Genomic DNA, 27,974 nt, shown 5'->3' with positions numbered 1-27,974 from the left:
ACCCTTGTCTGTCTGACTGTCGTTCAGTGAATACTTCAAAAAAATAAATAATCATTTGTACAAAGACTTAATAGTTTAACCTGATGATTTTTGGTTGCTGAGATATAAACGGATAGTGATGACTGCAAGTAAAGTTTTCAATCTGTTCTGCTGGTTGAATTTTTTTAAGTATACTTCTCTGCCAAGTTGTGCAATACTTTTAAGTCGGAAGCAGTATTTCAGTGCCTTACAAATGCTGATTTTCAGATTATTTACATTTCGGACCTCTTAACGACTTTTTACCATAAGGCTGCAGGGAAGGTATTTATGTTGTATAACCGACATTTCTTATTCCATTAAAAAACAGCTGAAATAGGTTTCCTCCTGTTTTTCTAAACGTTATGTTCGCAATTATGCTGAAAACTTATTATACTATTGTATATTCCAGTCACAATGATAAATTTTTACCATGACCTCTTCCTTAAAATTTACAACTTCACTTCAGAATCAGGCATCATTCTCTGATGGATATTCTTAATATATAGTAACCACTTCCTCAGGTCATCCTGCACATCTATATCCAACATGTATGGTGGTGCCCCATTCATGGATTTTAATACAGTGTCTACGTCGAACATGTTTATATCCTGTATATAGTGCCACATTAAAGCTACACACTTCAATTGCAATTCAGTAACCATATCCGTAGGAATACACGCCTCAAGAAATGCCGATTTAATGTCAAGTTCTTTATGGTCAACATTATCCAATATCCACTGTAATAGTTTCACGTGTCCTTTTTTGCATACCTCAATTAAAAGATTGCTCATGTCAACGTTCCTGCAATATCCTTGCTCAAGAAAGTATAGTATTACATCATATCTCTTTTTGTCCAATAATCCATTTAGAACGTCGGATGAACTAAATGATTTATATTGTAACTTTTGAAACAGAAAATCTATAACGCAGAGGCTTTGTTCAGAATCCTGTATCTGTTCTTTGGGATGTAAACATGCATCAACGAAAGCTGTCAATATGTCAAGTTGTTCATTGGGTACTATAAGAAATATATACTTCAAAAGATTAAATTTTCCTTGTCGACAACAAGAAATTAAAACTTTATTAATGGCATTTTGGTCATGTGAAAATTTCAGAAGAATCCATTTCATAGCATTGTCACTGACATAATTCTCACATACACAATTCACTATTCTTCTTATGTCTACAGCAGCATCATCAGTTTCTTTCAACAGGTAATCACAAACAGATGATGTTTCAAGATTATTCACAGTGCATGCATTAATTACTGCTTCATTGGTGTCCAATGAATGTAAATATTCGTTTAGCATGTAAATAGTTTGAAGTTGAGAATCTCTACATGCTTCATTCAAAATGTTTTGCTTATCAAGTAAACAGCATTTCTCATTTTCTAGAAACCAATTCAGAACATAATAATGTTTTTGTTTAAGGCATTTGTTCACCATGTCATTTTTATCATCTATACTTAGAAAATTTAAACATTTTTTCAGTATAGAAACAACCAATTCAAAAAAATCATCACTTACTTCCCAAATTTGATATTCCGCATGACCTAATAACTTTAATAGACCTAATTTTAAGTTAAATGGTTTAACTTGAACATTTTCAATTACCCACTTTACCATGCTTATCTTTCTGATATCATATATATTATTTGACATGGTATCACATGCTAGCATGAGTAATTTACCTTCATTAAAATCCAATGATGTTTTTACATAAGACTTAAATATCCACTTTGATACATCAGTCCTGCCATCTTCACATGCTAACATTAATACTTTCATTGCATCAATGAAAATATATGAATTGCAGTTTTCACGAATCCATATAATTAATTCAAAGCATCTTTTTTCGTATGCCGTAACTACAATTTCCTCCATTTTCAATTTTTCCTTATTTTCTGTACAGTTCCAGATAATGCTAACTATTTGCAATATTTTAGTAGAACATACAACAGAGTAGTGTTCAGTTACAGATTTTAAAACTTCATTTGTATCTAAACTAGCTATACTAGTATTATTAATTATGCATTCTAATATGCTGGGTTTTCTGTCCACTAAAGCTGAATTCATAATACAATGCACATCCAACAGATTTATATCAATGTTACAACTAAACCATTCTAGAATTTTGAACTGTTTAAACCGAAATGCCTGTCGACATACCACTTTCAAATCAAATTGTTCATATCCATATTTTCCAACTATAAATTTTACTATTTCCAAATTTTTAACTTTCTCATGTAAATCGAGAAAGCTCCAAAAGTTTGTGTTTTTTTCGATACATGCTGTAATAAGAGCCGACTGAATGTTAACGTTGTCGCTTGCTTCCAAAATTAGTTTTGTGATGTAAAAATGTGCCTCTCTGCATGCCAAAGTCAACATCGCTTCATTATTTATACAAAATGGTAGTATAGCTTCACACACATAATCAGGAACATTTGGTTTCTGTAAGATTGCAATAACAATACAATTCATTTTAGGAGAAGTGATGTCAATTTTTGGAAAAAGAAATTTAAAACAATCTTCATTAAAATTAAAATTTGAAGAAAAATCTGGGTCATTGTCTACACCAGCTTCATACAGACAATGTTCAAGACATGAAATGGCATCAAATGTTGAACATCTGGATGCAAGGTACTCAACGGTATCACACATTTGATACCGGCAAGCTGTTCTTAAGATGAAATCAGTATCTACTAATGCCTGGTCTTCAAATCTTTCTATCAACCATTTTAGTGGCTTATGAGATAAAGATGTCAATTCTTCCACCCAATCAGTACTATAAAATGTCTTTAAAAGCAGATTAACATCGAATGGAATTTTATTGTACATTGAAAGTAAGTATACTAACACAGGTTCGTTAAATGTTTCATATGCTTTCCATATGCAGTACATAAGAAAAACACAATTATGATTATCATTGTAACTATAACCAGATGTAAAGCTATATAAAGGTGTTAATCCAAGAGTGGTTAGATTTATACCTTGATCAAGTAAAACAGTTATCTTGTTTCCGTTTATTAAATTAAAAGTTGCTTTTACACAACTTACATCTTTTGTTGAACATATTTCATATAGAGATGTGATCAACGCAGCTTTCATGTAATCAATTGTGGCATAGTTATTTCCTGCTTCAACGATTTGGTTACACTTCTGTAATATAAAGTTATACACCTTAAACCGTCTCTCTGTTTGTGCAATCGAAATAAGCAAATTAGCAAGGAAAACGGGTTTGCTCTGCAAATTTTCATCACAACTATCAACTTCATACATCATTGATTTTAATAAATATTCAAAAGCTGTCATCATCTTTTTAAAATTGTCGCTTGTTTTGTCTTCAAACGCTTTCAGTAAATAAGTTAGAAGAATGGTCGTTTTTTGTTGAAATACTTCTGTATCAATTACTTCAGCTAGAAAACAATTGCAATATCTATCACAAAAAGAATTTCCAATTTTTGCCAAATACATATCCACTAATCGATAGGCCAATAGTTCATAACTGTTAGGTGGAATTTTCAATACAACTTCTCCCTCTTTTTCTAAGTATTCATCTGATTTGACCATTTTCAGGAAAAATGACCAGCTTAGTAAAGGTATGATATTTTCCATATTTCCTTCATCGATCTGTGCAAAAGATAAAATAACACTCTCCTGTAGTGTTTGATGATGGAATCCGTATGACCTTTTATGTGTCTTGATCACTAAATAGCTCCCCTTCAGTTCAGTAACTGCGTCTGGTATGTCGCAATTTTTAAGTTTGATGGTCTTTCCATATATTGCATTAATTATTTTTTCAACTTGCCCTCTATCCCAGCCCTCGTCAGGGTAAATACAGTTTTCATGTATTGCTGTGTACACCATAACCGCATACTGAAGCATATACTTCCAATGATTTTTACCCTTGCATCTTATTTCATTCATTTCTTCTAGCATTGCCATTGTTGGTCTGTCAAAAAAAATACTTCCAAGCTGAAAATATTTTGCATTATTTACAAACTGATAAATTGCTAATGGAAACCCTTTGACGGGACTTTCATTTATTATTTTCAAGGCTTCATCTTTCTTTAAAATTGTAACACCATTGCAGTCGACAAAGCCTGCATCCCCTACAAAGTCAGATTGACGAACAATGTTCATGTATTTTTCGAGAACACAGGCTTTCTCATTCCAGCTAAGTTTATATCTGTCAGAACTTAAATCAATACAGTCAAACTTAAATAACCTATGGCTATCAAAAACCTCCTGGCACTGACCTTTTACTGTATCTCTAATTGTTATAATGACTTTGATATTTCCTTTGCATACATGTGCGTAAACCTTGTCAATAATTGGTGTATCCTTTTCTCTGCTATAAATACAATTTGTTTCACCAAAAATATCGTCCAGTAAAACCACCACATTACCATCTCTGCTGACCATATCTTCCCACTCGTCCAATGCATTCAGTTTGATACAGTTGTATGACATGTCGTCAGTACAATACATATGAAGGACATGGCGACTTATCCGACTTTTTCCTGTACCTGCATATCCAGTTATCAACAAGACTCCGTTTTGTTTAAGCAATGATATGCTATCTGCTACAGCCTTAGTAATAACAAATGTATCCTCTCTTATATCTTCCGCAATCAGAGCTTTGGTGTCATCTAAAACAGAGTAAAAATGTTGACATACTCAACTATCAACGTGAAATCTATATTTTGAGAAAACATCAATTTAAGAACCTCAGTGAGAGCGCTTACATACTCCACGCTCCCATATTGTCACTGGACAAATAGAATAACTGTACGAAATAAAAACTGAATCAAAATTTCCCGTCTTTATGCACATCTACATAGTTTGTTCTTTTAATCTACAAAGTTTCATGAAGTTCTGTTGTGAGGTTTCAGAGGAGTTTTGATGACGAACTGTTGCAGTCGCATATTGAAGCAACTAAGTTCAAAGGGGCGTAACTCCTAGAAAAAACCTGAATCATAATTTTCTGTCGGTAAGCACATCTACATAGTATGTCCTTAAAATCTAAAAAGTTTCATGAAATTCTGTTGTGAGGTTTCAGTGGAGTTTTGATGACAGACTGTTTCAGAAGTATATTGAGGCAAATAAGTTCAAAGGAGCGTAGCTCATAGAAAAAAAACCGGAATCATAATTTCCTGTCGATATGCACATCTACATAGTGTGCCCTTATTATCTAAAAAGGTTTCATGAAATTCTGCTGTGTGGTGTCAGAGGAGTGGCGATGACAAGAACAGGACGTGCGGACTGACGGACGGACGGACAGACGGACTGGTCAAAAACATTATACCTTCCGTAATTTCGTTGCTTGGGATGTAATAAGTCTGAAACTCACAAATGGAACAATACATGTATAAAATTGAGAATGGAAATGGGGAATGTGCCAAAGAGACAACAACCCGACCATAGAAACAAAAACAACAGCAGAAGGTCACCAACAGGTCTTCAATGTAGCGAGAAATTCCAGCACCCGGAGGCGTCCTTCAGCTGGCCCCTAAACAAATATATACTAGTTCAGTGACAATGAACGCCATACTAATTTCAAAATTGTACACAAAAAACTAAAATTAAAATTAAAAACCAATTGTTCAGAGAACAATTGAAGGTCTTTAACATTGCCATTAAAGTGCGAGGTTTGGCATGCCACAAAACCAGGTTCAACCCACCATTTTTTCCTTTAAAAATGTCCTGTACCAATAAAATTGAGAATGGAAATGGGGAATGAGTCAAAGAGACAACAACCCGACCAAATAAAAAACAACAGCAGAGGGTCACCAACAGGTCTTCAATGTAGCGAGAAATTCCCGCACCCGGAGGCGTCCTTCAGCTGGCCCCTAAACAAATTTATACTAGACCAGTGATAATGAACGCCATACTAATTTCCAAATTGTACACAAGAAACTAAAATTAAAATAATACAAGACTAGCAAAGGCCAGAGGCTCCTGACTTGGGACAGGCGCAAAAATGCGGCGGGGTTAAACATGTTTGTGAGATCTCAACCCTCCCCCTATACCTCTAACCAATGTAGTAAAGTAAACGCATAACAATACGCACATTAAAATTCAGTTCAAGAGAAATCCGAGTCTGATGTCAGAAGATGTAACCAAAGAAAATAAACAAAATGACAATAATACATAAATAACAACAGACTACTAGCAGTTAACTGACATGCCAGCTCCAGACTTCAATTAAACTGACTGAAAGATTATGATTTCATCATATGAACATCAGGCACAATCCTTCCCGTTAGGGGTTTAGTATCATACCATCATAACATATATGAGAAGAACATAACCCGTGTCATGACAACAACTGTTTTTAGAATAAATGTGTTTAGTTCCGATGCAAAGACCTTATCAGTGACTCAATATTAACGCCAAAATAGGCAATCTTTAATGACTTGACAACAGTATCGTAATTATATCCCTTCTTAATAAGTCTATTCAAAGGTTTTGTAAGTTTCTGAGGTGAATACTGACACCTTTGTGCTTTATAAAGAATATTACCATAAAAAATTGGATGTGAAATACCTGAACGTATTAGAAGTCTGCATGTAGAGCTATATTTACGAATGATGTCTTTATACCGATGATAAAATTTAGTAAATGTTTTGACTAGTTTGTGATATCGAAAACCCTGGTGTAATAATTTTTCAGTAATACATAAATTTCTCTCGTTAAAATCTAAAACATTGTTACATACACGAGCGAATCGTACAAGTTGAGATATATAAACACCGTAAGATGGTGACAAGGGAACGTCACCATCTAAAAACGAATAATTAACGATAGGAAATGAAAAATCATCCCTTTTATCATAAATTTTAGTATTCAGCTTTCCATTAGTGATATAGATATCAAGATCGAGAAAAGGGCAGTGGTCATTGTTAGTATTAGCTTTATTTAAAGTAAGTTCAACAGGATAAATTTCATTAATATACATACTGAATTCGTCATTATTGAGAGCCAAAATATCATCCAAATATCTAAAAGTATCATTAAATTTGTTTATCAGATGTTGTTTCGATGGGTCTTTGCTTATTTTTGTCATAAATTGTAACTCATAACAATACAAAAACAGGTCCGCAATAAGTGGTGCACAGTTAGTCCCCATTGGAATTCCGATAATCTGACGATATACGGAATCCCCAAACCGAACCAAAATGTTATCTAGTAAAAATTCAAGGGCATATATAGTATCAAAGCATGTCCAATTAACATAGTTTTTTTGTTTATTGCTACTAAAAAATGACCTAAAAGAGTTTGAACATATATATTCACATTCTGATTTTTTGAATACCCATTTAATTAGGTGTGTGAATTTTTTCTTAATGAGAATGTGTGGCAATGTGGTATACAGGGTAGAAAAATCAAAACTTTGAACAGATTCAAAATCACCAATATAAGCATGCAATTTATCAAGTACTTCCAACGAGTTCTTGACACTCCAAAAGTAATTTATTCCACTATTTTCGAAGGCCTTATTTGAACAATTTATTATCAGGTTTTTAATTGTACCAAGCGTGCTGGTAAGAAGAATAGACAATTTAGTAGTTGAACAATGGCTTGAAGACGAAATAAATCTATATTTGTAAGGGGTTTTGTGTAGCTTCGGAAGCCAATACATAGTTGGGACTTTCATTGTATTTGGCTCTGCTTGTAAAGCGGTGGCTAAAAGTTTATGTTTGTTACAGATTTCGTTTTCTGAAAATGGAGTCAGTTGAAATGTTGGTGAATTGGTGATTTCCTTTTTCAGAACCTCAATGTAAAATTTACGTCAAACAATAATAATATTATTAGCAGCTTTATCTGCCGGGACAAAAACAAATTCCTTGGCTAGTTCTTTTAGTTTATGTTTGATACGAGAAATAGGTTTATTGTGGTTATTGTTTATAGTAAAATGTTCTTTAAAATGTTGAATACGTATATCAACTATCTTCATTACTGAATTAAAAAAAGAGTCCAAAGATTTTTTGTCAGCTTTTTCCCGTTTTATCCATTTCATACAGTAAGTATGGAGTGAGTCGTGGATGATATTACGACACTCATTCCAATTAATAATTGACGGGGGACGATATTTAGGTCCTTTACTGAGGAATGATTTTAACTCTCGGTCTTGAACGATGTTAAGATCTCTTGTTATAACATGGGAAATGGGTCCATAAATATATTCGGAATTACTGCAATTACATGAAGTAGGTGTATTTTCACTGATATTAACATCTTTACACAATTGACTATAATTAAACACAAATTTCCGGGTAGATTTCTTGTAAATATAACAAATAAGAGGTAGCTCAGTATTGTCAAAATATCCAGGAATTTGTTCTTTAACAAGTCAGGAATATGACCATTGTTATATTATAGTTCGTTTCTGTGTGTGTTACAATTTAACGTTGTGTCGTTTATTTTCTCTTCTTTTTGTGTGTAAATTGACATTGCGATAAGACGTGTCACGGTACTTGTCTATCCCAAATTCATGTATTTGGTTTTGATGTTATATTTGTTATTCTCGTGGGATTTTGTCTGATGCTTGGTCCGTTTCTGTGTGTGTTAGTTACATTGTAGTGTTGTGTCGTTGTTCTCCTCTTATATTTATGCGTTTCCGTCAGTTTTAGTTTGTTACCCCGATTTTGTTTTTTGTCCATGGATTTATGAGTTTGAACAACGGTATACTACTGTTGCCTTTATTTACCACCAAAAACACTGTTTTTTAATACGAAAGTTGTAAAATTAAGTTTAAAGTGTCATTTCAATGGTCAAATGATAGCTTATTGTACGCCGATTCCTAAAATATATGGTTTCTATACAATATTGTTTAAATAAGGGAGATAATTTGTTTCTCCCGGTTTGAAAAATGTTATTTTCGATAATATTTTAATATTAAATTGACACTGATTCCAAAAATATCTGGTCCTATATACTTTTATATTCATAAAGTACAAAAAATAGCTACTTCCGATTTACACAACGTCACTTCCGGTTGTTTTATCAAGGTTAAATGGTTTGATACCTTTTGCCAAAAGTCTCAGAGCTTTATCATGTATACATATGAGGTAAAAGCAAAGTTCAAAATCTAGAACGTCAAATTAAGCTATGACCTTGAGATCAATTTAAACCAAGGACCTCAAATCAAAAGACCATAGATCTTGATTATATTTGGTTAATGAGTTAGATCACCATACGCGTATTTGTAAATACAAGAGGGGAGAAAACTCCCTTTTACGTTCAACGTACCTTTTCAATAAAAATTTACGTGTTACGACTTGTCACATACTAACAATTTAGAAAAAATAATTTTTCGATATCTTATACGGTTTCTGGAAATGAGTGGAAATAAGCCAAATTCAAAAATTAGAATATGACCTTGACCTTTGACCTTGACCTATAGGACAAATCATGCGAAGGATATAACGAGCAATTTTATAAAATAAATTTGTCGTAATCTTTTACAGTTGCAAAGGAGTAGTGGACACAAGGAAAACAGTGTTTGCGGAGATAACTCCTACAAAGAAAAGTATTCGGTTATGCAGGGTAAATTTCAAAAGCGCATAAACTGTTTGATATCATATACCAAATATCTAAGCGACATATTGCAAAACAAATATTTATCGCAAGAACAAAATTAGGCGGAAGAAAAAAAAATAATCTGAAGAAAAACAATAGGTCTTTCCACAGAAAAGTGGAAAGACCTAATAATTCAAGACTAACAAAGGCCAGAGGCTCCTGACTTGGGACAGGCGCAAAAATGCGGCGGGGTTAAACATGTTTGTGAGATCTCAAGCCTCCCCCTATACCTCTAGCCAATGTAGAAAAGTAAACGTATAACAATGCGCACATTAAAATTCAGTTCAAAAGAAGTCCGAGTCTGATGTCAAAAGATGTAACCATAGAAAATAAACAAAATGACAATAATACATACATCACAACAGACTACTAGCAGTTAACTGACATGCCAGCTCCAGACTTCAATTAAACTGACTGAAAGATTATGATTTAATCATATGAACATCAGGCACAATCCTTCCCGTTAGGGGTTTAGTATCATACCATCATAACATATATGAGAAGACTGAACATAACCCGTGTCATGCCAACAACTGGGTTTTTAATAAATGTGTTTAGTTCCGATGCAAAGACCCTAAATTGAATCAATATTAACGCCAAAATATGCAATCTTTAATGACCTGACAACAGTATCGTAACTATATCCCTTCTTAAAAAGTCTATTCAAAGGTTTTGTTAGTTTTTGGGTTGAATACTGACACCTTTGTGCTTTATAAAGAATATTTCCATAAAAAAATAGATGTGAAATACCTGAACGTATAAGAAGTCTGCATGTTGAGCTATATTTACGAATGTTGTCCTTATACCGATGATAAAATTGAGTAAATGTTTTGACTAGTTTGTGATATCGAAAACCCTGGTGTAATAATTTTTCAGTAATACATAAATTTATATATATATATATATATATATATATATATATATATATATATATACAACTCGTCTAAACATCAACCCAACAATGTTAGATCTGTAAATTTGCTTTCGCAAATTTTTGGTTCTTCCCTCGCCGGGATTCGAACCCATGCTACTGTGATATCGTGACACCAAATCGCCTGCACTGCAGCCGTCCCGCTAGACCACACGACCACCTGGGCTCTCAAAAAAAGAGCTTTCGGTGGGCATGTGTTACCTTTCCACGTCAGTTTTAATCTAGCGGCGTACTACAGTACATGATATATAAGGCATGAAGATGTTATTGTTACAGATCAGCTAAATTATCTATAGTAAAGGATCCTACAAATTAATGTAATATACAGTCACAGAAAGTAATTATATTCATAAGTACGTCTGAGTCAGTGACAACTCTACAACAGATGTATCCATCGGATCGCCATCAATGATGGTGATACATGGCTGTGTACATAATGTATATACAACTCGTCTAAACATCAACCCAACAATGTTAGATCTGTAAATTTGCTTTCGCAAATTTTTGGTTCTTCCCTCGCCGGGATTCGAAACCCATGCTACTGTGATATCGTGACACCAAATCGCCTGCACTGCAGCCGTCCCGCTAGACCACACGACCACCTGGGCTCTAAAAAAAAGAGCTTTCGGTGGGCATGTGTTACCTTTCCACGTCAGTTTTAATCTAGCGGCGTACTACAGTACATGATATATAAGGCATGAAGATGTTATTGTTACAGATCAGCTAAATTATATAATATATATATATATATATATATATATATATATATATATATATATATATATATATATATATATATATATATATATATATATACTGTGTGGAGTCATATATGTCACAAACATATGTTCCTTCTTTCCCCACATATTAGTAGCTTTGAACAATGTCATATGTCTTCATAGAAATATTTAATGCGGAAGAATTTGTGTTTCAATTGCAATTCAATCTTGCCTTTTGAGGAATTTGAAATACATCATGAAGCAATAAAAAGTTTCTATGGTCACATTTTTGTAGTTTATCCTTTTAATGGGGGTATCCCTCAATTTACGGTTTTGGGTATTTACCTTAAAATCCAAAATATACTTTTTGGTTAAATTTCCTGCTTTTTTCATAAATACTTTCGATGCACATATCATGAAGGACCATCGCAATGATGAAGACATAAATGTAATACCATCCCCAAGTAAAACTTTCAAACTTAAAATTGGCTGTGTTTCTAGATAGAAATTTAACGCGTTTTTCTTTGAAAACGAGAAAAAGGTATGATTCAAAAACAGTATTTGACATTTGATAGGATTAAATATATTATTGCGATACTGCATGCAAATTTTTTTAGGCAAATTCCAAACAATTTTGTCAAAAAAAAAAAAAAACAAACATCATTTGTACCTTTTTTAATTACGGAAATTTCCAATCTGTCAATCAGCTCCACCATTTAGTTTTTCCTTCACAATAAATTTGATAGTTTTGATGTGATTATGTACATTTTGTAGGAAAAGTTAATTTATTTTTGAGTGATTCGAATATATATAGTAGTTCTTTCGTGTATTTTCTGTAAAAAAGTTATATTTTTGTTAATAAAATTTTGACTTTTTATAAAATTTAACCGAATCCTTCGGATAAGAGTTTTTTTTTCGGATAATGAATATAGTTGATAGTGTGTGAAAATACATTGTAGGTCAATGTTTAACCTCAGAGCAATTAATATGCATGCAAGTGGTCGAGGAAAAAGTACTATTGAAGTTTCGGAGAGATTTGGTGTGTGACAAGGTGATGCTACAACCAACTTCTCTTGATATTCTGCTTAGGGTGCAATCAACAGTTTTTTACGTGACGTCATTCTGTAACAGGGCATGTAATAGTGGACCCATCATGCAGAAGTCAGATATTCATAGTTATATAGATATCTATACATCAATGGAAAGATAATTCTATGAACTTTCTGAATAAATAAAAAAAAAATCCAACATCTCTTGTTTAAACATGCAAATTGGTACAAGTTATCAGCTGGAAATTAGGCATTTCCCCCCTAAAAAACCTTAAAAACAGACCACCTTTGGACACACGGATCAGTAACCTGTGCATATATTTGAGATTTCTTATAATATGCATTTCAAAGAGCTTATCCGGCTGATTTAAGAAAATGTAGTTTCAGCCTACGTTCGCCTGCTCCGAAAGGAGCTATCTTACCTGACAAATCAAAGTGCTTTTTGCAACAGGTGAAAATCAGCTGTTTATGGAGTTGCCTCCCATATAGTAGGAAGTCACAAAAACATTTTTTTTTTTAAATCTTGACAAAAGTGGCATTTTAATTGAACTTCAATATATGTTTTTCACATTGAACATAAAAAACAATCAACTTTTTCATTTAGTGGTATATAAATAGCAGGGAATTCCATCAGTATGTAAATCTCACTGGGGAAATACCCCTAGTTTTTAGTACGAAACTGTTTATAGCACCCTTACCTTGGGCCAATCATCAGTAATGTAATGAGACTTGCACCAGAACGCAAAATTCTTGCGTCTTTACATAAGATTGATTGATTGATTGCGCGATTGTTGGTTGCTTAACATCCAGTGGCAAATATTTCATGCATGTTCAGGACGAGAACAAGTTAACAATAAAAACAATAGGTAGGTCATAATAGAGGCCACTTTGGATGATGGTTTGGAAAATTTTGACTGCCACTTGAAAATGATGGTAAATTGGATTTGGACAGACATTTTTCATTGCAACATGCCACCTACGGACCCCTCAAAGAGTTGTTGCAAGGGTTTTTTAACGTGCAAAGAACGTAGGACTCTCTTTACATGAGGCATTCTGTCTGGACGTGACTGCGAACTTGATTCATCGCCCACAGCTAAACGGACGCCCCACCTCGTTTTACTGCCGGTCGGGAGAAGACCAAGTGACCATATTTCGTTTTCCAAGTCACCCTTGGGGAACTTTATTCTAGAAACAATAGAAATCCATATATGTTATCCACATGTATCCTCATAACCTGACACTTTCATACGATCTCGCGCTCAGTTTCTTCCGTGTAGTTTGGATGAAAACAGGTTTTTGTGTAAAAGCAAAACCTTTAAAAGAAACCAGAAAACTACACAAAACTGAGTCCTTTAAATGTGTTGATAGTCTTTTAAGTTGTGCTAATTAATGTGAGTTATCATTTGTCCATGCATTAGCAAGTACTTATTGAAGTCAACACCTGTGCAATTAGGTAAAACAGTCACCGAAAACATAGAATTTGAACCTTCTGTCAGTTCATTGATAACGATTGTTAGTGATGATCTATTCTTCCATAAGAAAAAATCCTTTCTCATGTAGCACATCCTCGACATATACCGATCACTTTTACCCAAGATTGTCTCTGATGCTTACAAAACTGCCAAACTCCAGAACTAACTAGATATTGTGACACCTTACAATTCAGACAGAGTGGGGCCAAGGGATATGAAATATAGAGTTTAGCTCAGAACTTAATATAGGGGATGCCATATCTGCTGCAGGAAAATTGAAGTCTATGTTAAGACTTTTAGAATTACACCAAGGTATGTCTGAAAATATGAATGATATATTAAAAGAAGAACAACTACTTCACCCTACCGTCAGTGCTCTTATGAGATATGTCCTCGTTTGGATGTTTCTATGGAAAAGATGCCCTCATAGTGCCAATGATACAACTCACCATCCAAGTCACAATTTATAAAAGTAAACCATTATAGGTCACGGCACGGTCTTGAACACGGAGCCTACGCTCTTAAGTTCATTTGTTATTCAAGTGATGAAAAATAACACAAAGGCGCTTCTGAACCGTATATTGTTTTAGAAATAACACAAATTCGGCTATTACAAAATCAATCGTTTCTGTAGCACCATTACATTTGGGATTAGCCGTGCATATATATCATAAATATGCATATGGGAATATGGGTCACGAACATTGATCGAAACTTTGTACGCATATGGGTTTTGTGTTTCCTATGCAGAGGTAAGACTATACCCGACGAGTTTGACCGAATCGAGACGGCATTTGGGCTCTAGATGGCATTGTTGCAAACACCAAGGGGGTGTTTGATACAAAAAGGTACAGACAATATAGTCATCAATGCGGAGACAATTGATAGTAAGGAACTGTTCATTCCATGGCACGAGCAGACTATTAGGTTTGATAATCCACAATGGATTTCAGAATGCGTCAGATGAAAGTGCAGAGAGGTCAAGACGACTGACATCATCGCTGGTGGCTGTTTCATTGTACCAAAGCTAAGCGAGGTCCTGTTCGCGTTGACCGGGAAGACAAATATATTGAACCTCAACCTTTTTTTCATAGGAAAAATTTCATCAGATTACTTACAAGATTAACTTTGTATTTGCGAAGTAAATCTTTGCACTCAAAAACTTTGTTTGCTTTGAACAAACTATGTCCTGCGCCGAACTTGTTCTTGTAAAAAAAAGGGAAGTGTGTTTGTAATGCTAATACGCGTACTAAAAACGCATATGATGATTATAAGAGATTGATTAAAGTCCCTATTTAATGAAAACTTGAGCTAATGTGTGTCACTTTTAAGATATATAAGGCTGATTTTGAATTACAACATTAGCAAATTGGCATTACATTGTATATTTTTTCGTCCTTCCCTTAAAAAATTGACGAGTAAATTTTTTAACCAGGATTGTCCCACTAAGACAATGTTCATACACCAAACTGACTTTATTTTACTCTCAAACAAACCCTTAATAAAGGCAAGTAACACTTATGATTTTTATGTAAACCTCTCATTCGCCTCGGATGACCATGGTATTCTTTTGTGTTATAACTGATCTGTCCAGACTTTGCAAATACACAATATATATTTATCTATAACTAGTTACCAATTTTCACAAAATACACGACCTTCTAGATTCAAAATTAAAACCACCGTTTCAGTGCTTGAATTTTGTTTTTTTCAAAGATAGAAAAAATATTGAAATAATTTGATAAACTGGTATTTTATAGTTTAGAAAATAATTCTGTAATATACTGTAGTGAAACACTATACAGAAAAGGTCAAGGCCACTTCTTCTTTTGCTATGTCATAAATAAAAAAAAATCAGAAGGTTTCAAATCAACGCCATTTTGTAGTGGCAGGTCTCCATATAAGTAGACTAATTTGTCGTTTTAACAACGTTTTTTGTAGCATTCTAATGAATAAATATCAGAAAAGTACTCCTTTTTGTTCTTGTGGTTAAAATATTGATATGTTTACCTCAATTTCTTCAAAAATGTGACCACTCTGGATTTTTACGACCAAACTTTTCTTATTGTACACATTTTCCTCTTTCCAACGCCATATAATAAGGTGTGTGTTCTTCCGGACCATTTAAGTTTTAAAAAATGAACTCTGGTTGCAGTACTATTCGTAGTTGACAATGTTCATCGAGGAAAGGCCCCAAAAGGTATTCAATACATAACTATCCAAACAAATTGTTGATGGACTCGCCAATTTGAACAAAATCATCATATTGTACGAGCATGCATAACCCTTAAATGGTGGTCGTAAAGAAAAACAATATGCAAAAAGTAAAATCACAAAAGTACTCCGAGGAAAATTCAAAACGGAAAGTCACCAATCGAATGTTGAAATCAAAAGCTCAAACACATAAAAAATAGATAACAACTGTCATATTTCTGACTTGGTACAGACACTTTCTTATGGAGAAAATGGTAAATTTGACCTGGGTTTATAGCTAGCTAATCCTATGATAGTCGCATCAAATTCTATTATATTGGCAACGGATGAGAACAAAACAAACAGACGTAAAAAAATAATAATTATTGATACAGCAGTCAATATTGTGTTCTTATCTTAATCACAATAAAAAAAACAAATATAAAACAAAGAAGCACAAAAAGGCATAAAGGCAAAACACATAAGCAAAATTCAAAGACAAGAATACAAAAATTTACAATTAGCAGAATTTTGCCATTAGCTTTAGAACCATGTTTGTACGGTCTTAGATCTTTTGATCTATACCAGTATATAGTCGTCTGATGGATCATTTATCGATTGTGACATTGTAACTGTGCAATATTTCGGATGCAGGAGACTTTTACGCACCAAACACCCGGTCTAGCCACTCTTGGAATTCGTGCAATTCGCTCGACTATAGTTTGTTTCCCTTTGTCGTCTTTTCTAAATAGATTTAAGCGATTGTAAAAAGTTAACTCACTGGTAAACTACCATCGCCTTTGTTCCGCAAATTTCCCTCTTTATAGCACGACGCCTATCAGAAAGATTTCCACTGATGAACGCCTGTTTCAAACAGTGGCCAAGAAAACAGACGTCATTTGCAAAAATTAGAACCTGATCCAAAAGGAAAATCACAAAAATACTGAACTTAGAGGAAAATAAATTCGGAAAGTCCATAATCACATGGCAAAATCAAATAACAAAACGCATCAAAAACGAATGGACAAAAACTGTCATATTCCTGACTTGGTACAGACATTTTCAAATGTAGAAAATGATGGATTTAACCTGGTTTTATAGCGCGAACCCTCTCACTTTGATGACAGTCTCATCAAAAGAATACAACTCTCTTAATTTATATACCAAACGATTAATGTCAAAGTTATACTAAAATTGTTGTAGGAACTTAGATAACAGTAATTTTAATAATATTTATAAGTTCAGCAGTTGGCGCCCAGCTAACTAGAACGTTTGCGTAATTTACATATTAGGTCAGGTATTTTTGTTCACATTTATCTGTAACATCTATAAATTTTTGATCCAAATATGTTTTTTTATAAGGAACCAGTTGCAAGAAAAAAATGATTTCCCTATCATCAAATTGTTTTATTTTTGACACTATGCAGATAACGTCAAGGACAGTATTAAATGCTGGAAAATTAATTAACTAACAAATAACTGTCAGATTTAAAGCAAAATAAAAAAGATATAGTTACCCTCAAGCCTTTTACGTTTTCTGCCTTCTGAAAATATTCAAAAGTTTTGTAATTGATAAAATGTTAACTGCATATTTTAATTACATGAGTAAAGATAATTAGTCACATGACATATCCAAATTAATCAACACCAAGTTTTTCCAAATTATAAAGGAAACATTGCAAGAGCTCGTGTGTGTTTGCCCTGAAACAACAAAAATGAATTGATTTTCATTTTGTAATAAAATTCCTGTGTAATGACAATTTGAAATGAAAATTGTTCACTAAGTTCTGCATTAATTCGAAGTTTATGATAAGCATACATGTATACCATAATTTCAAAATTTGTGGCAAAACCAAGAGATAGTTGGTAAGATAAGTTATATCCGTTATAAAATATATATTGTGGACATATCATTCAACACGATGTGTTTCTCTTTGAAAAAAGGATGATTATCATTAGGAACATTAGTATGGTACCGTTCAGAAAGAAGAATGTACTTATCAAGCTCAATTAACCATACATTGTCTTCAAGATTTTATTAATACACAACAGAGACTAGAATATGTGTATCCATGACTCTGTATGACATTGTTCCTAACAGTGTATTGCACCCGGCTCCAAGAGCAAGAAGTGTTTATCCTTGACACAACATGTTAACTCTTGAAACAGCAATTTTATTGTTCTTAACAAACACTCTCATGAGTAAATAATATAGATCGAAATGTTATTATCATTGGCTCAGTATGGCAACTTTTCTTAACACTACAGTGCAGAATGTGCATCGGTGATACAGCATAATCACTACTCCTAACAGTATAATGTGAAGATTATCGAAAGCAGTATGTTTATCAATGACACAACGCAAGAATAGTTCTGTCTAATATGATTGGTGAAGAAGAGTGTCTTACCTGATGAATAATCAGTATCAGATTGTGTTATCTTCATATTATCAATGTCTTTTACACATGCTGCCATCAGTTGATCTTGTTGGGTAATTCTTTCATCTTGCTTTGTCATCTGAGCACCATGTTTAGCCATTTGTCCATCCTGTTCTGCTAAACGTACATCAATTTCTTCAAACTTGATGTCATATTTGCATTCTATAGATAATAACTGCTGTGTTAAAACATCCAGCTTTTCCTCTTTTTTCATCCATTTACCTTGCATTACTTGAATTCTACATTCTATTTGATCTGTTTCTCTCCTACAGGTTTCAATCTTCAATGTACATATTTGTATTGTTCTTTGGATATCAGTAAAATCAGCTGCTAGTTTTTGTGCACCAATTGTCCCTTCCAGAAGAGAATCGTTAAGTTGCTGTATTTTTATTTCCTGCTCCTCTTTAATGGTCGTTTGATTGTTAATTGCTGATTGGAGATTATGTAATATGCTAGTGTGCTCCACTTTTGACATCTGAAGGTCATAAAGCGAGTTTAAAATATCTATAAGTGATTTGTCCAAGACAATGTGTTGTGCAGATTGTGCTTCCCTCAGAAGTGATGGTCCGCCAAGACGTCCAATGGCCTATAAATACATATACTAAATTAATATTAAATAGTAAAAGTTAGTTAACAAGTCAAAAAACAATTCGCACGTTCTTGATGTTAAAATCTAAACCTGAATTGTAGTTCTTGACTTGTAAATTGCATAAAAACGAATACTGTTGATTCGTCATATTTTTATAGAATTTGTCATGTTTGTGGATAAACAAGATATATGTGACAAAAGTTTAATGAGGTCACTAACGATTCCTAAAGGTTTATACGCAGAGTTTACGTATTATTTATTGAGTAAAGCTTTCTAAAATTGCAATAATTAATCTCGAAGTTTTGGGTATTATTCACCAATAGCAATAATAAATGTCTGCCATATTAGGGCATTTTTTGGTATTTACACCGGACGCGCGTTTCGTCTACAAAAAACTCATCAGTGACGCTCGAATTCCTAAAATTAAAAAAAGGCCAAATAAAGTACGAAGTTGAAGCGCATTGTTAAATACAGCTACGGTAATCTATTCATGAGGTAGAAAAGCCTTAGTATTTCAAAAATTCAAACTTTTTGTTAACAGTTAATTTATAAATCTGAAAAAAGAAATGCTGACTGCTGGGTTAGTGATACTCTCGGGGAAATAAAACGCCAATTTATTCTAAATAAAAAGAATTCTTGTACACTGTATATAATACACTTCTACAAGTATGTGTCATCAATTATTGCATTTGTATGTAATGGACAAGTCTCATAATCATATGGACAGACGTAGGAGTAGACAGACAACAAAGACCGGTTGATTCGTATACCTCTTCCCGTCAAATTAACTTTGTTTTCCGTCTATGTAGCTATTATTTATCAAGACTTTGATACCTACACATTCTAGTTCTCCCCAGCCCATACTGAATTCTGTCGGAGTTAATTTCCCATCGTCGTGATGAGCTAAGATGTTCCTGTACCACTTAACTCTGGCGAGGTCTGCTCCTGTACTGGTATCACCTGGATGTGGTAAGTTATCCCACCCTGTTATAGGGGTTCTTTCACGTGGTGCCATGTTTCGTAAAAGGCAAACTATTAGTGTTGTATCAAAGTCGTCTGATCTAACATTACTTGCTGTAACAGATAATTATACATGTTTAATATTAGGAAGTTCGCGTGTCATGTTTTGGAATGTTTGTAAGATTTTCGGAATCCTCCGGTTTGATCCATTTGAATACCTTTTGCACTTTTGATTCCTTTATTAATCCCCTATCAATATAAACTAGTGTTTTGAAAAGTTAATTATTTTGAAACTGAGAAGATAATTCCCTTATTATAAAGTAACTGTGGTAATCTAAATGTTTTTGTATTTTTTATGTGTAATATTTTAAACATGAACCGATCCTGTATTTTGCTATGCACTTCTCCAAATTATACAGTGATATAAGCCCGGTTAACTATATAATTTTATCAAAACCTTATAAAAAAATCAGTATAGGTCAGGCCATTATTTGTGTTATTCCACCTTTGACTGATGTACTAATCTTTGTTTGCCTAACATCTAGTGGCAAATATTTCATGTATTACCGTGAGTCAATACATTACTGCCAATATACGTGTACTTTGTTTATCTTTAAATCAGAACTTTACCAAATAGAATTGTATTTTGAAGATTATAGGCTACCCTCAACATATATTTTTTGGTGGGTTATCACCAGAAATAACTAACAAAATGTCAACTTACCTGGACTTGGGTATAATGTCAGCATTTGAGGTGATGTTATAAACCGAAGTCCTTTCAAAGTTGCAGAACTATTTGCAAGTTCATTGGCAAGCCCAGCTGGTGGATGAACCGAATTAAAATATACTCTGACAGCCTTTGTAGCAACCTTTAAATTCAGGTAGTAAAATCTTAGGAAGAATGACTCTTCTTCTGATAGACTCATGTTGATTCCTCAAGTATTGCCTTAACTTTGTATCTTTGTTCTCTTTATACTAATATAACTGGCTATATAGCTGTCCTCTGACAGCACTTTAGCCACACCAATGTCAAATATCAAGTTACATCCTGTCTACCGCATATAGATCTGCAATGAAAATGACTACAATTAAAAGTTTAGGTAATATATTTGATTTCATTTCATATAAGGAGCAAATTTTATTAATTGGTGAAAAGCTACATCTTTTTCAAGATAAAACGCGATGCAGTACTTACAATATAACATTTACAAAGTGAAAAAATGAAATAACTGAATCCGACGAAATATCAGAACAGAAAGTCCGTAATCAATAGCAAAATCAAAAAAATAAACTTACCAAACAAATGGACAACAACTATCATATTCCTGATTCTATAGAATGCATTATTCAACTCATATTTAGAGTGATTACTCAACTTATATATAAAATCAATTGTAAAATGACGAATATCGGACCTGGAAAGGCAAACACTGTAAACATGCTACTGACATAGTGTAACGGATTGTCATAATAAGGCAATACACACCTTAGGAATCTGAGAACTTGGCAATGTTGTTTATTTGTAGACATTTTTTTTTTTTTACTTTTTAAATTTATCTCTCTGTCCTATTACTTTTAAGAAACACTGGATGATGAGGAAAAAAAAAGAAAAAAAAAAAGGAATTGGTGGACAATTTCTATCATGTTGACCTGTGTTTAGACATTATTTTGATAAATACCTATTAAAATAAGGTCTACACAAAAGTCATCATTAACGAAATCGTATATTTACAGATTCCCTATCTTATATGTTTTCTGCAAAACCCGCTAAAATCGGTAAAAACATTGCAAGCTCTTTAGTCTATTTTTAGTGATTACTTTTGGCGTGTTTCTGTATTTATACATCCCAAAATCGTGATATTGTGATAAGGTCATAATGGTATGCTTGTTTTTTACATTTTTGACTAATGTTACCTAATTTTTGCCTTGTTTACCTAGTGTGTATGTTTGCTTTTTACTTTTCATTTTGAATTTACCTTTGAGGTCTGTATTTTTGTTATAAACATATGGACAGACGGAGGGGTAGACAGAAAACCAAGACCGGTTGATTCGTATACCTCTTCGTATTTTACTTTTCATTTTGAATTTACCTTTGAGGTCTGTATTTGTGTTATTTTAAAGGGTTATAACTCGACCTCGACTTAGAGGTCAAAGGGATATAAAGAATAAGCTGTCCTTTTTGTAGAATGCATTTTACAAAACAGTTTTGCTATATAATGTTGCCATTCATCTTTGCTAGTTCTACAAAATATACACAATATATTACTTAAATGTCTTAAATGCAAAACCTCTTTTTAGTTCTAACTTAAGAAATCCCACCCACCCTGATTTCGGGACATACTCCATGTAAATACAATTCAAAATTCAAAATGTACTGAAATACGAGTTATATAAAGGTAATTAAACCTCAACAGTTTACCTGTTACCAAAGAGCAAACTAATGTTGCAGAATGTGATGTGACTGTCATAAACATGTGAGAGTTTTTTTTTAATTAGTTACCTATCAAATTAGGTTCAATCCACTATTTTCTACATGAGAATATGCATGTACCATATAAGGAATATGACAATTACTATCCCTTCGTTTATTGTATAGAGCGTTTGATTTTGACATTTGATTACGGACTCTCCGTTTTGAATTTTCCGCAGAGAAGAGGAGGGTATATATATGACAGTCTGGTTTAGGCGTACATAATACAGAATAAAAGCCATAAAAAAAAAATGAATAGACGAAATTAGGCTTAAATTAATTTAATTACTTAAACAACCTTAGAAAATAATAAATATGGTATGGTAAGTTAAAAATACAATGTCGTCACCAGACAGGAAGTCAGGAAACATAACTACATGTATATTCATTGTTGTTCATTTAAAGCCGATTGCATTTAGTGTGTAAAGGTAATATATTTGGTAAGCTTGCTTGTTAGCTGAACCGGGAATCACTATTAGGTAAATATATACTACCTCCCTTAGTAACTTAAGTCGCCTAGTTCTACAGACAGATAGATTGGTTATCTGTCGGACTAGTCTTCTCTTAAAAGGAGGGTAGTTTAACTAACACTTTAGGTTACAAGGAAGTAATTATTTACATAGGCGACAATGGTAGCCTTATTTGGTCCTGCCTTTTCACTATCAAAGATCCATTAAAAAAAATTTCGAATTCTGAATTATCAACACCTTTGGGTGTAATTGCAATGGTCAAACACATATGGTGCCGCAGCTTTTTTGATAGAAAAATGGCATTTTTTAAGGGTACTCAACGGTTCCGGAATTTTCGAAATAGTATGAATGAAGAACACCCCTTGCTTAATTTGGCACAGAAAATCTTGCTAGTCTTAGAGAGTTTTCTCTAAATTTCTCGCTATTTCTACACCAATGGCCAACACTCATTTCTCACTATTTCAATTTTAATTTCTAATTACCAAGGCAGCAGAAAATAAATTTACTTCTACCTATTATCTTGGATGTAAAATCTAGGTGGCGCCAGCGATCTATATTTACTTTCTTTTAACCTATACTGACACATATTGAAATAAAATCGGACAACCTTTACATTAGTCGATTACTATATACTACTGCTGCTTAAGTTCAAAATTTTGGATTAAAGAGACAATTATTCACCATTTAAAATGACTTTCCTTACAGGTACCCCCCTTTACAGAAAACGTTACTTTTTACAGACTTGGGGCCATTGACCAGCTTATTTTGACTGTTTGGTTATATTCAAAACGCGGTTTTTGATTAATGAAGTTCGATTGGGGACTATTAAAGACTTTAGGCTGATGATTTAATAACTGTGTCCAAATTATATATCTTTATCGCGAATATATGGACACCGTTGCATAAGAGTCAAAATATTTTATGAAATAGACTATACAAATGCTGAAACTAAGAATTCATCATTGCTGTTATGTGTTTTATATGAATTGTGGTCAGAATATTCAATTCGACGATACTAAGGAGAAACATGTATAGCCTTTGATTTTTTACCTAATTTTTAATATTTTATGGTCATTTTGGCACATTTTAGCCATTAAAAATACAAAAAATTCGCTAATATGAGCAAAAATAAGCCCCCCTTTTTTTTTAGATATGCATAAATACATTCAGTGTTATCGAGGATGAGGAGAAATTATTAAAGACAGAGTCCTTGGCAGAATTCTCGTTTTTACAGTAGATCGATGAACCCTACCCCTGAGACAGAAGAACAAAAAAACAGTAAAAATTTGATATAGACTATAGTTTCACGGCGATCAGCAATTTTCTTCTGATATAGTTAATCACTTAGTACCTTATTAATTTACCGATCCAATTTCTAAAATATCTCGAAAAATACAGTGATGCGCCAGAAATCGTCATTTTGCTTTATACTGACACATATTGAAATAAAATCGGACAACCTTTACATTAGTCGATTTCTCTATACTACTGCTGCTTAAGTTCAAAATTTTGGATTAAAGAGACAATTATTCACCATTTAAAATGACTTTCCTTACAGGTACCCCCCTTTACAGAAAACGTTACTTTTTACAGACTTGGGGCCATTGACCAGCTTATTTTGACTGTTTGGTTATATTTAAAACGCGGTTTTTGATTAATAAAGTTCGATTGGGGACTATTAAAGACTTTAGGCTGATGATTTAATAACTGTGTCCAAATTATATATCTTTATCGCGAATATATGGACACCGTTGCATAAGAGTCAAAATATTTTATGAAATAGACTATACAAATGCTGAAACTAAGAATTCATCATTGCTGTTATGTGTTTTATATGAATTGTGGTCAGAATATTCAATTCGACGATACTAAGGAGAAACATGTATAGCCTTTGATTTTTTACCTAATCTTTAATATTTTATGGTCATTTTGGCACATTTTAGCCATTAAAAATACAAAAAATTCGCTAATATGAGCAAAAATAAGCCCCCCTTTTTTTTTTTAGATATGCATAAACACATTCAGTGTTATCGAGGATGAGGAGAAATTATTAAAGACAGAGTCCTTGGCAGAATTCTCGTTTTTACAGTAGATCGATGAACCCTACCCCTGAGACAGAAGAACAAAAAAAACAGTAAAAATTTGATATAGACTATAGTTTCACGGCGATCAGCAATTTTCTTCTGATATAGTTAATCACTTAGTACCTTATTAATTTACCGATCCAATTTCTAAAATATCTCGAAAAATACAGTGATGCGCCAGAAATCGTCATTTTGCTTTAGGTTACAAGGAAGTAATTATTTACATAGGCGACAATGGTAGCCTGCCTTTTCACTATCAAAGATCCATTAAAAAAAATTTCGAATTCTGAATTATCAACACCTTTGGGTGTAATTGCAATGGTCAAACACATATGGTGCCGCAGCTTTTTTGATAGAAAAATGGCATTTTTTAAGGGTACTCAACGGTTCCGGAATTTTCGAAATAGTATGAATGAAGAACACCCCTTGATTAATTTGGCACAGAAAATCTTGCTAGTCTTAGAGAGTTTTCTCTAAATTTCTCGCTATTTCTACACCAATGGCCAACACTCATTTCTCACTATTTCAATTTTAATTTCTAATTACCAAGGCAGCAGAAAATAAATTTACTTCTACCTATTATCTTGGATGTAAAATCTAGGTGGCGCCAGCGATCTATATTTACTTTCTTTTAACCTATACTGACACATATTGAAATAAAATCGGACAACCTTTACATTAGTCGATTACTCTATACTACTGCTGCTTAAGTTCAAAATTTTGGATTAAAGAGACAATTATTCACCATTTAAAATGACTTTCCTTACAGGTACCCCCTTTACAGAAAACGTTACTTTTTACAGACTTGGGGCCATTGACCAGCTTATTTTGACTGTTTGGTTATATTTAAAACGCGGTTTTTGATTAATGAAGTTCGATTGGGGACTATTAAAGACTTTAGGCTGATGATTTAATAACTGTGTCCAAATTATATATCTTTATCGCGAATATATGGACACCGTTGCATAAGAGTCAAAATATTTTATGAAATAGACTATACAAATGCTGAAACTAAGAATTCATCATTGCTGTTATGTGTTTTATATGAATTGTGGTCAGAATATTCAATTCGACGATACTAAGGAGAAACATGTATAGCCTTTGATTTTTTACCTAATTTTTAATATTTTATGGTCATTTTGGCACATTTTAGCCATTAAAAATACAAAAAATTCGCTAATATGAGCAAAAATAAGCCCCCCTTTTTTTTAGATATGCATAAATACATTCAGTGTTATCGAGGATGAGGAGAAATTATTAAAGACAGAGTCCTTGGCAGAATTCTCGTTTTTACAGTAGATCGATGAACCCTACCCCTGAGACAGAAGAACAAAAAAACAGTAAAAATTTGATATAGACTATAGTTTCACGGCGATCAGCAATTTTCTTCTGATATAGTTAATCACTTAGTACCTTATTAATTTACCGATCCAATTTCTAAAATATCTCGAAAAATACAGTGATGCGCCAGAAATCGTCATTTTGCTTTAGGTTACAAGGAAGTAATTATTTACATAGGCGACAATGGTAGCCTGCCTTTTCACTATCAAAGATCCATTAAAAAAAATTTCGAATTCTGAATTATCAACACCTTTGGGTGTAATTGCAATGGTCAAACACATATGGTGCCGCAGCTTTTTTGATAGAAAAATGGCATTTTTTAAGGGTACTCAACGGTTCCGGAATTTTCGAAATAGTATGAATGAAGAACACCCCTTGATTAATTTGGCACAGAAAATCTTGCTAGTCTTAGAGAGTTTTCTCTAAATTTCTCGCTATTTCTACACCAATGGCCAACACTCATTTCTCACTATTTCAATTTTAATTTCTAATTACCAAGGCAGCAGAAAATAAATATACTTCTACCTATTATCTTGGATGTAAAATCTAGGTGGCGTAAATAAATATACGTCATCAGGGACTACCCATTTAGGGGAGAGCTTTCTGTATAACACTGAAGTCATATGCTCTTCTGATTGGTAGATAATGTTTGTAATAAATATTTTTTGGCAGATGGATCAAAACTAGAGTTGAAAAAAAAAAAAAAAATGCTGAATGTACTAATTTTTTTTACTACAGGGTTGAAAAGTAATGGGGGTCAGTATAGGAATTCAGTGCGAATCTACATTGTTTGTAAACAAGGCCATGTGAATGCCAAAAAAAATGCCGCATGACCCTATATTTTTTTTAGTGCAAAAGATAGGGCTACATTTGTACTTTCATGAATGTTATATGAAAGTTTCCAATTTCTAAAGGTAAATCAGGTATAAATTTAATTCCATACATAGATTAGCATTAAAGTCAATGGGAGATTTTTTACTGAATTTACCCTTTCAATGGGCTGTCTTTTTATATGTAAGACATTTTACACACGTTTATTTTTATATGATGACTGGTGCTCAAATAAAAGCGTAATTTACCTTTAAAACGGTAAGAAATAACTCGTTTTTTCAAAACACAATATTTTGCCTTTCCTCTTTTACTTTGGCATGTTTGGTATGCCTCTTAAATGTTTATACCTGTTTATGTTCAATGCAGTTGCTTCGGTAATTCCTACTTTCGTTTTTGCATATGTTTTGTTAAGGTTATTACCTCGGTTATTATCGTTTGGCATACACTATATTGGTGAGGGTCTTGATTGGGGTTCTCCATTTCTTTTCTTTTTTTATTCAGGTTATTTTTTTTCTATTTTATTCTTCTATGTTTGCTTTTTCGTCGGGATTTCTTATTTTATTTGTCTCTATTCTTTAATTTTAAGAAACTTTTCAGCAGTATAGACCCTTTATTTACTATTCTGTAAACCCCATCCAGACCCTCAATAACAAATCTAAATTATCAGCTTATACGTAATGATGCACTCTTTTGAGCGTTTAAATAGTTTTATCATAAGGACAATACAAATCAATTTATAAATATTAAATCAATTCATTGCGTTTTAAAATTCAAATATTTGGTTGTCACAAAGACATGTATACAAAAGACATACGAATATACAAA

At 33.1% G+C, this 27,974-nt stretch overlaps 1 protein-coding gene across 1 annotated transcript; it reads right to left on the bottom strand.

Annotated features, from left to right (window-relative positions):
* Positions 1–467: 467 nt before the first annotated feature.
* On the bottom strand, positions 468–27,601 carry LOC139526181 (uncharacterized). The gene is made up of 6 exons (XM_071321307.1): positions 27,497–27,601; positions 20,678–21,020; positions 19,832–20,067; positions 18,375–18,990; positions 17,484–17,510; positions 468–4,669 (listed from the first exon to the last, which is right to left on the bottom strand). The coding sequence occupies exons 2-6, from the start codon at positions 20,877–20,879 to the stop codon at positions 468–470; spliced, it is 5,283 nt and encodes a 1,760-aa protein (XP_071177408.1). The 5' UTR covers positions 20,880–21,020; positions 27,497–27,601.
* Between the last annotated feature and the right edge of the window lie 373 nt (positions 27,602–27,974).

The sequence above is a fragment of the Mytilus edulis genome, chromosome 6 (genome assembly GCF_963676685.1).
Source record: "Mytilus edulis chromosome 6, xbMytEdul2.2, whole genome shotgun sequence".
Classification (NCBI taxonomy): Eukaryota; Metazoa; Mollusca; class Bivalvia; order Mytilida; family Mytilidae; genus Mytilus; species Mytilus edulis.
This window is presented reverse-complemented; position numbering and strand designations above follow the sequence as displayed.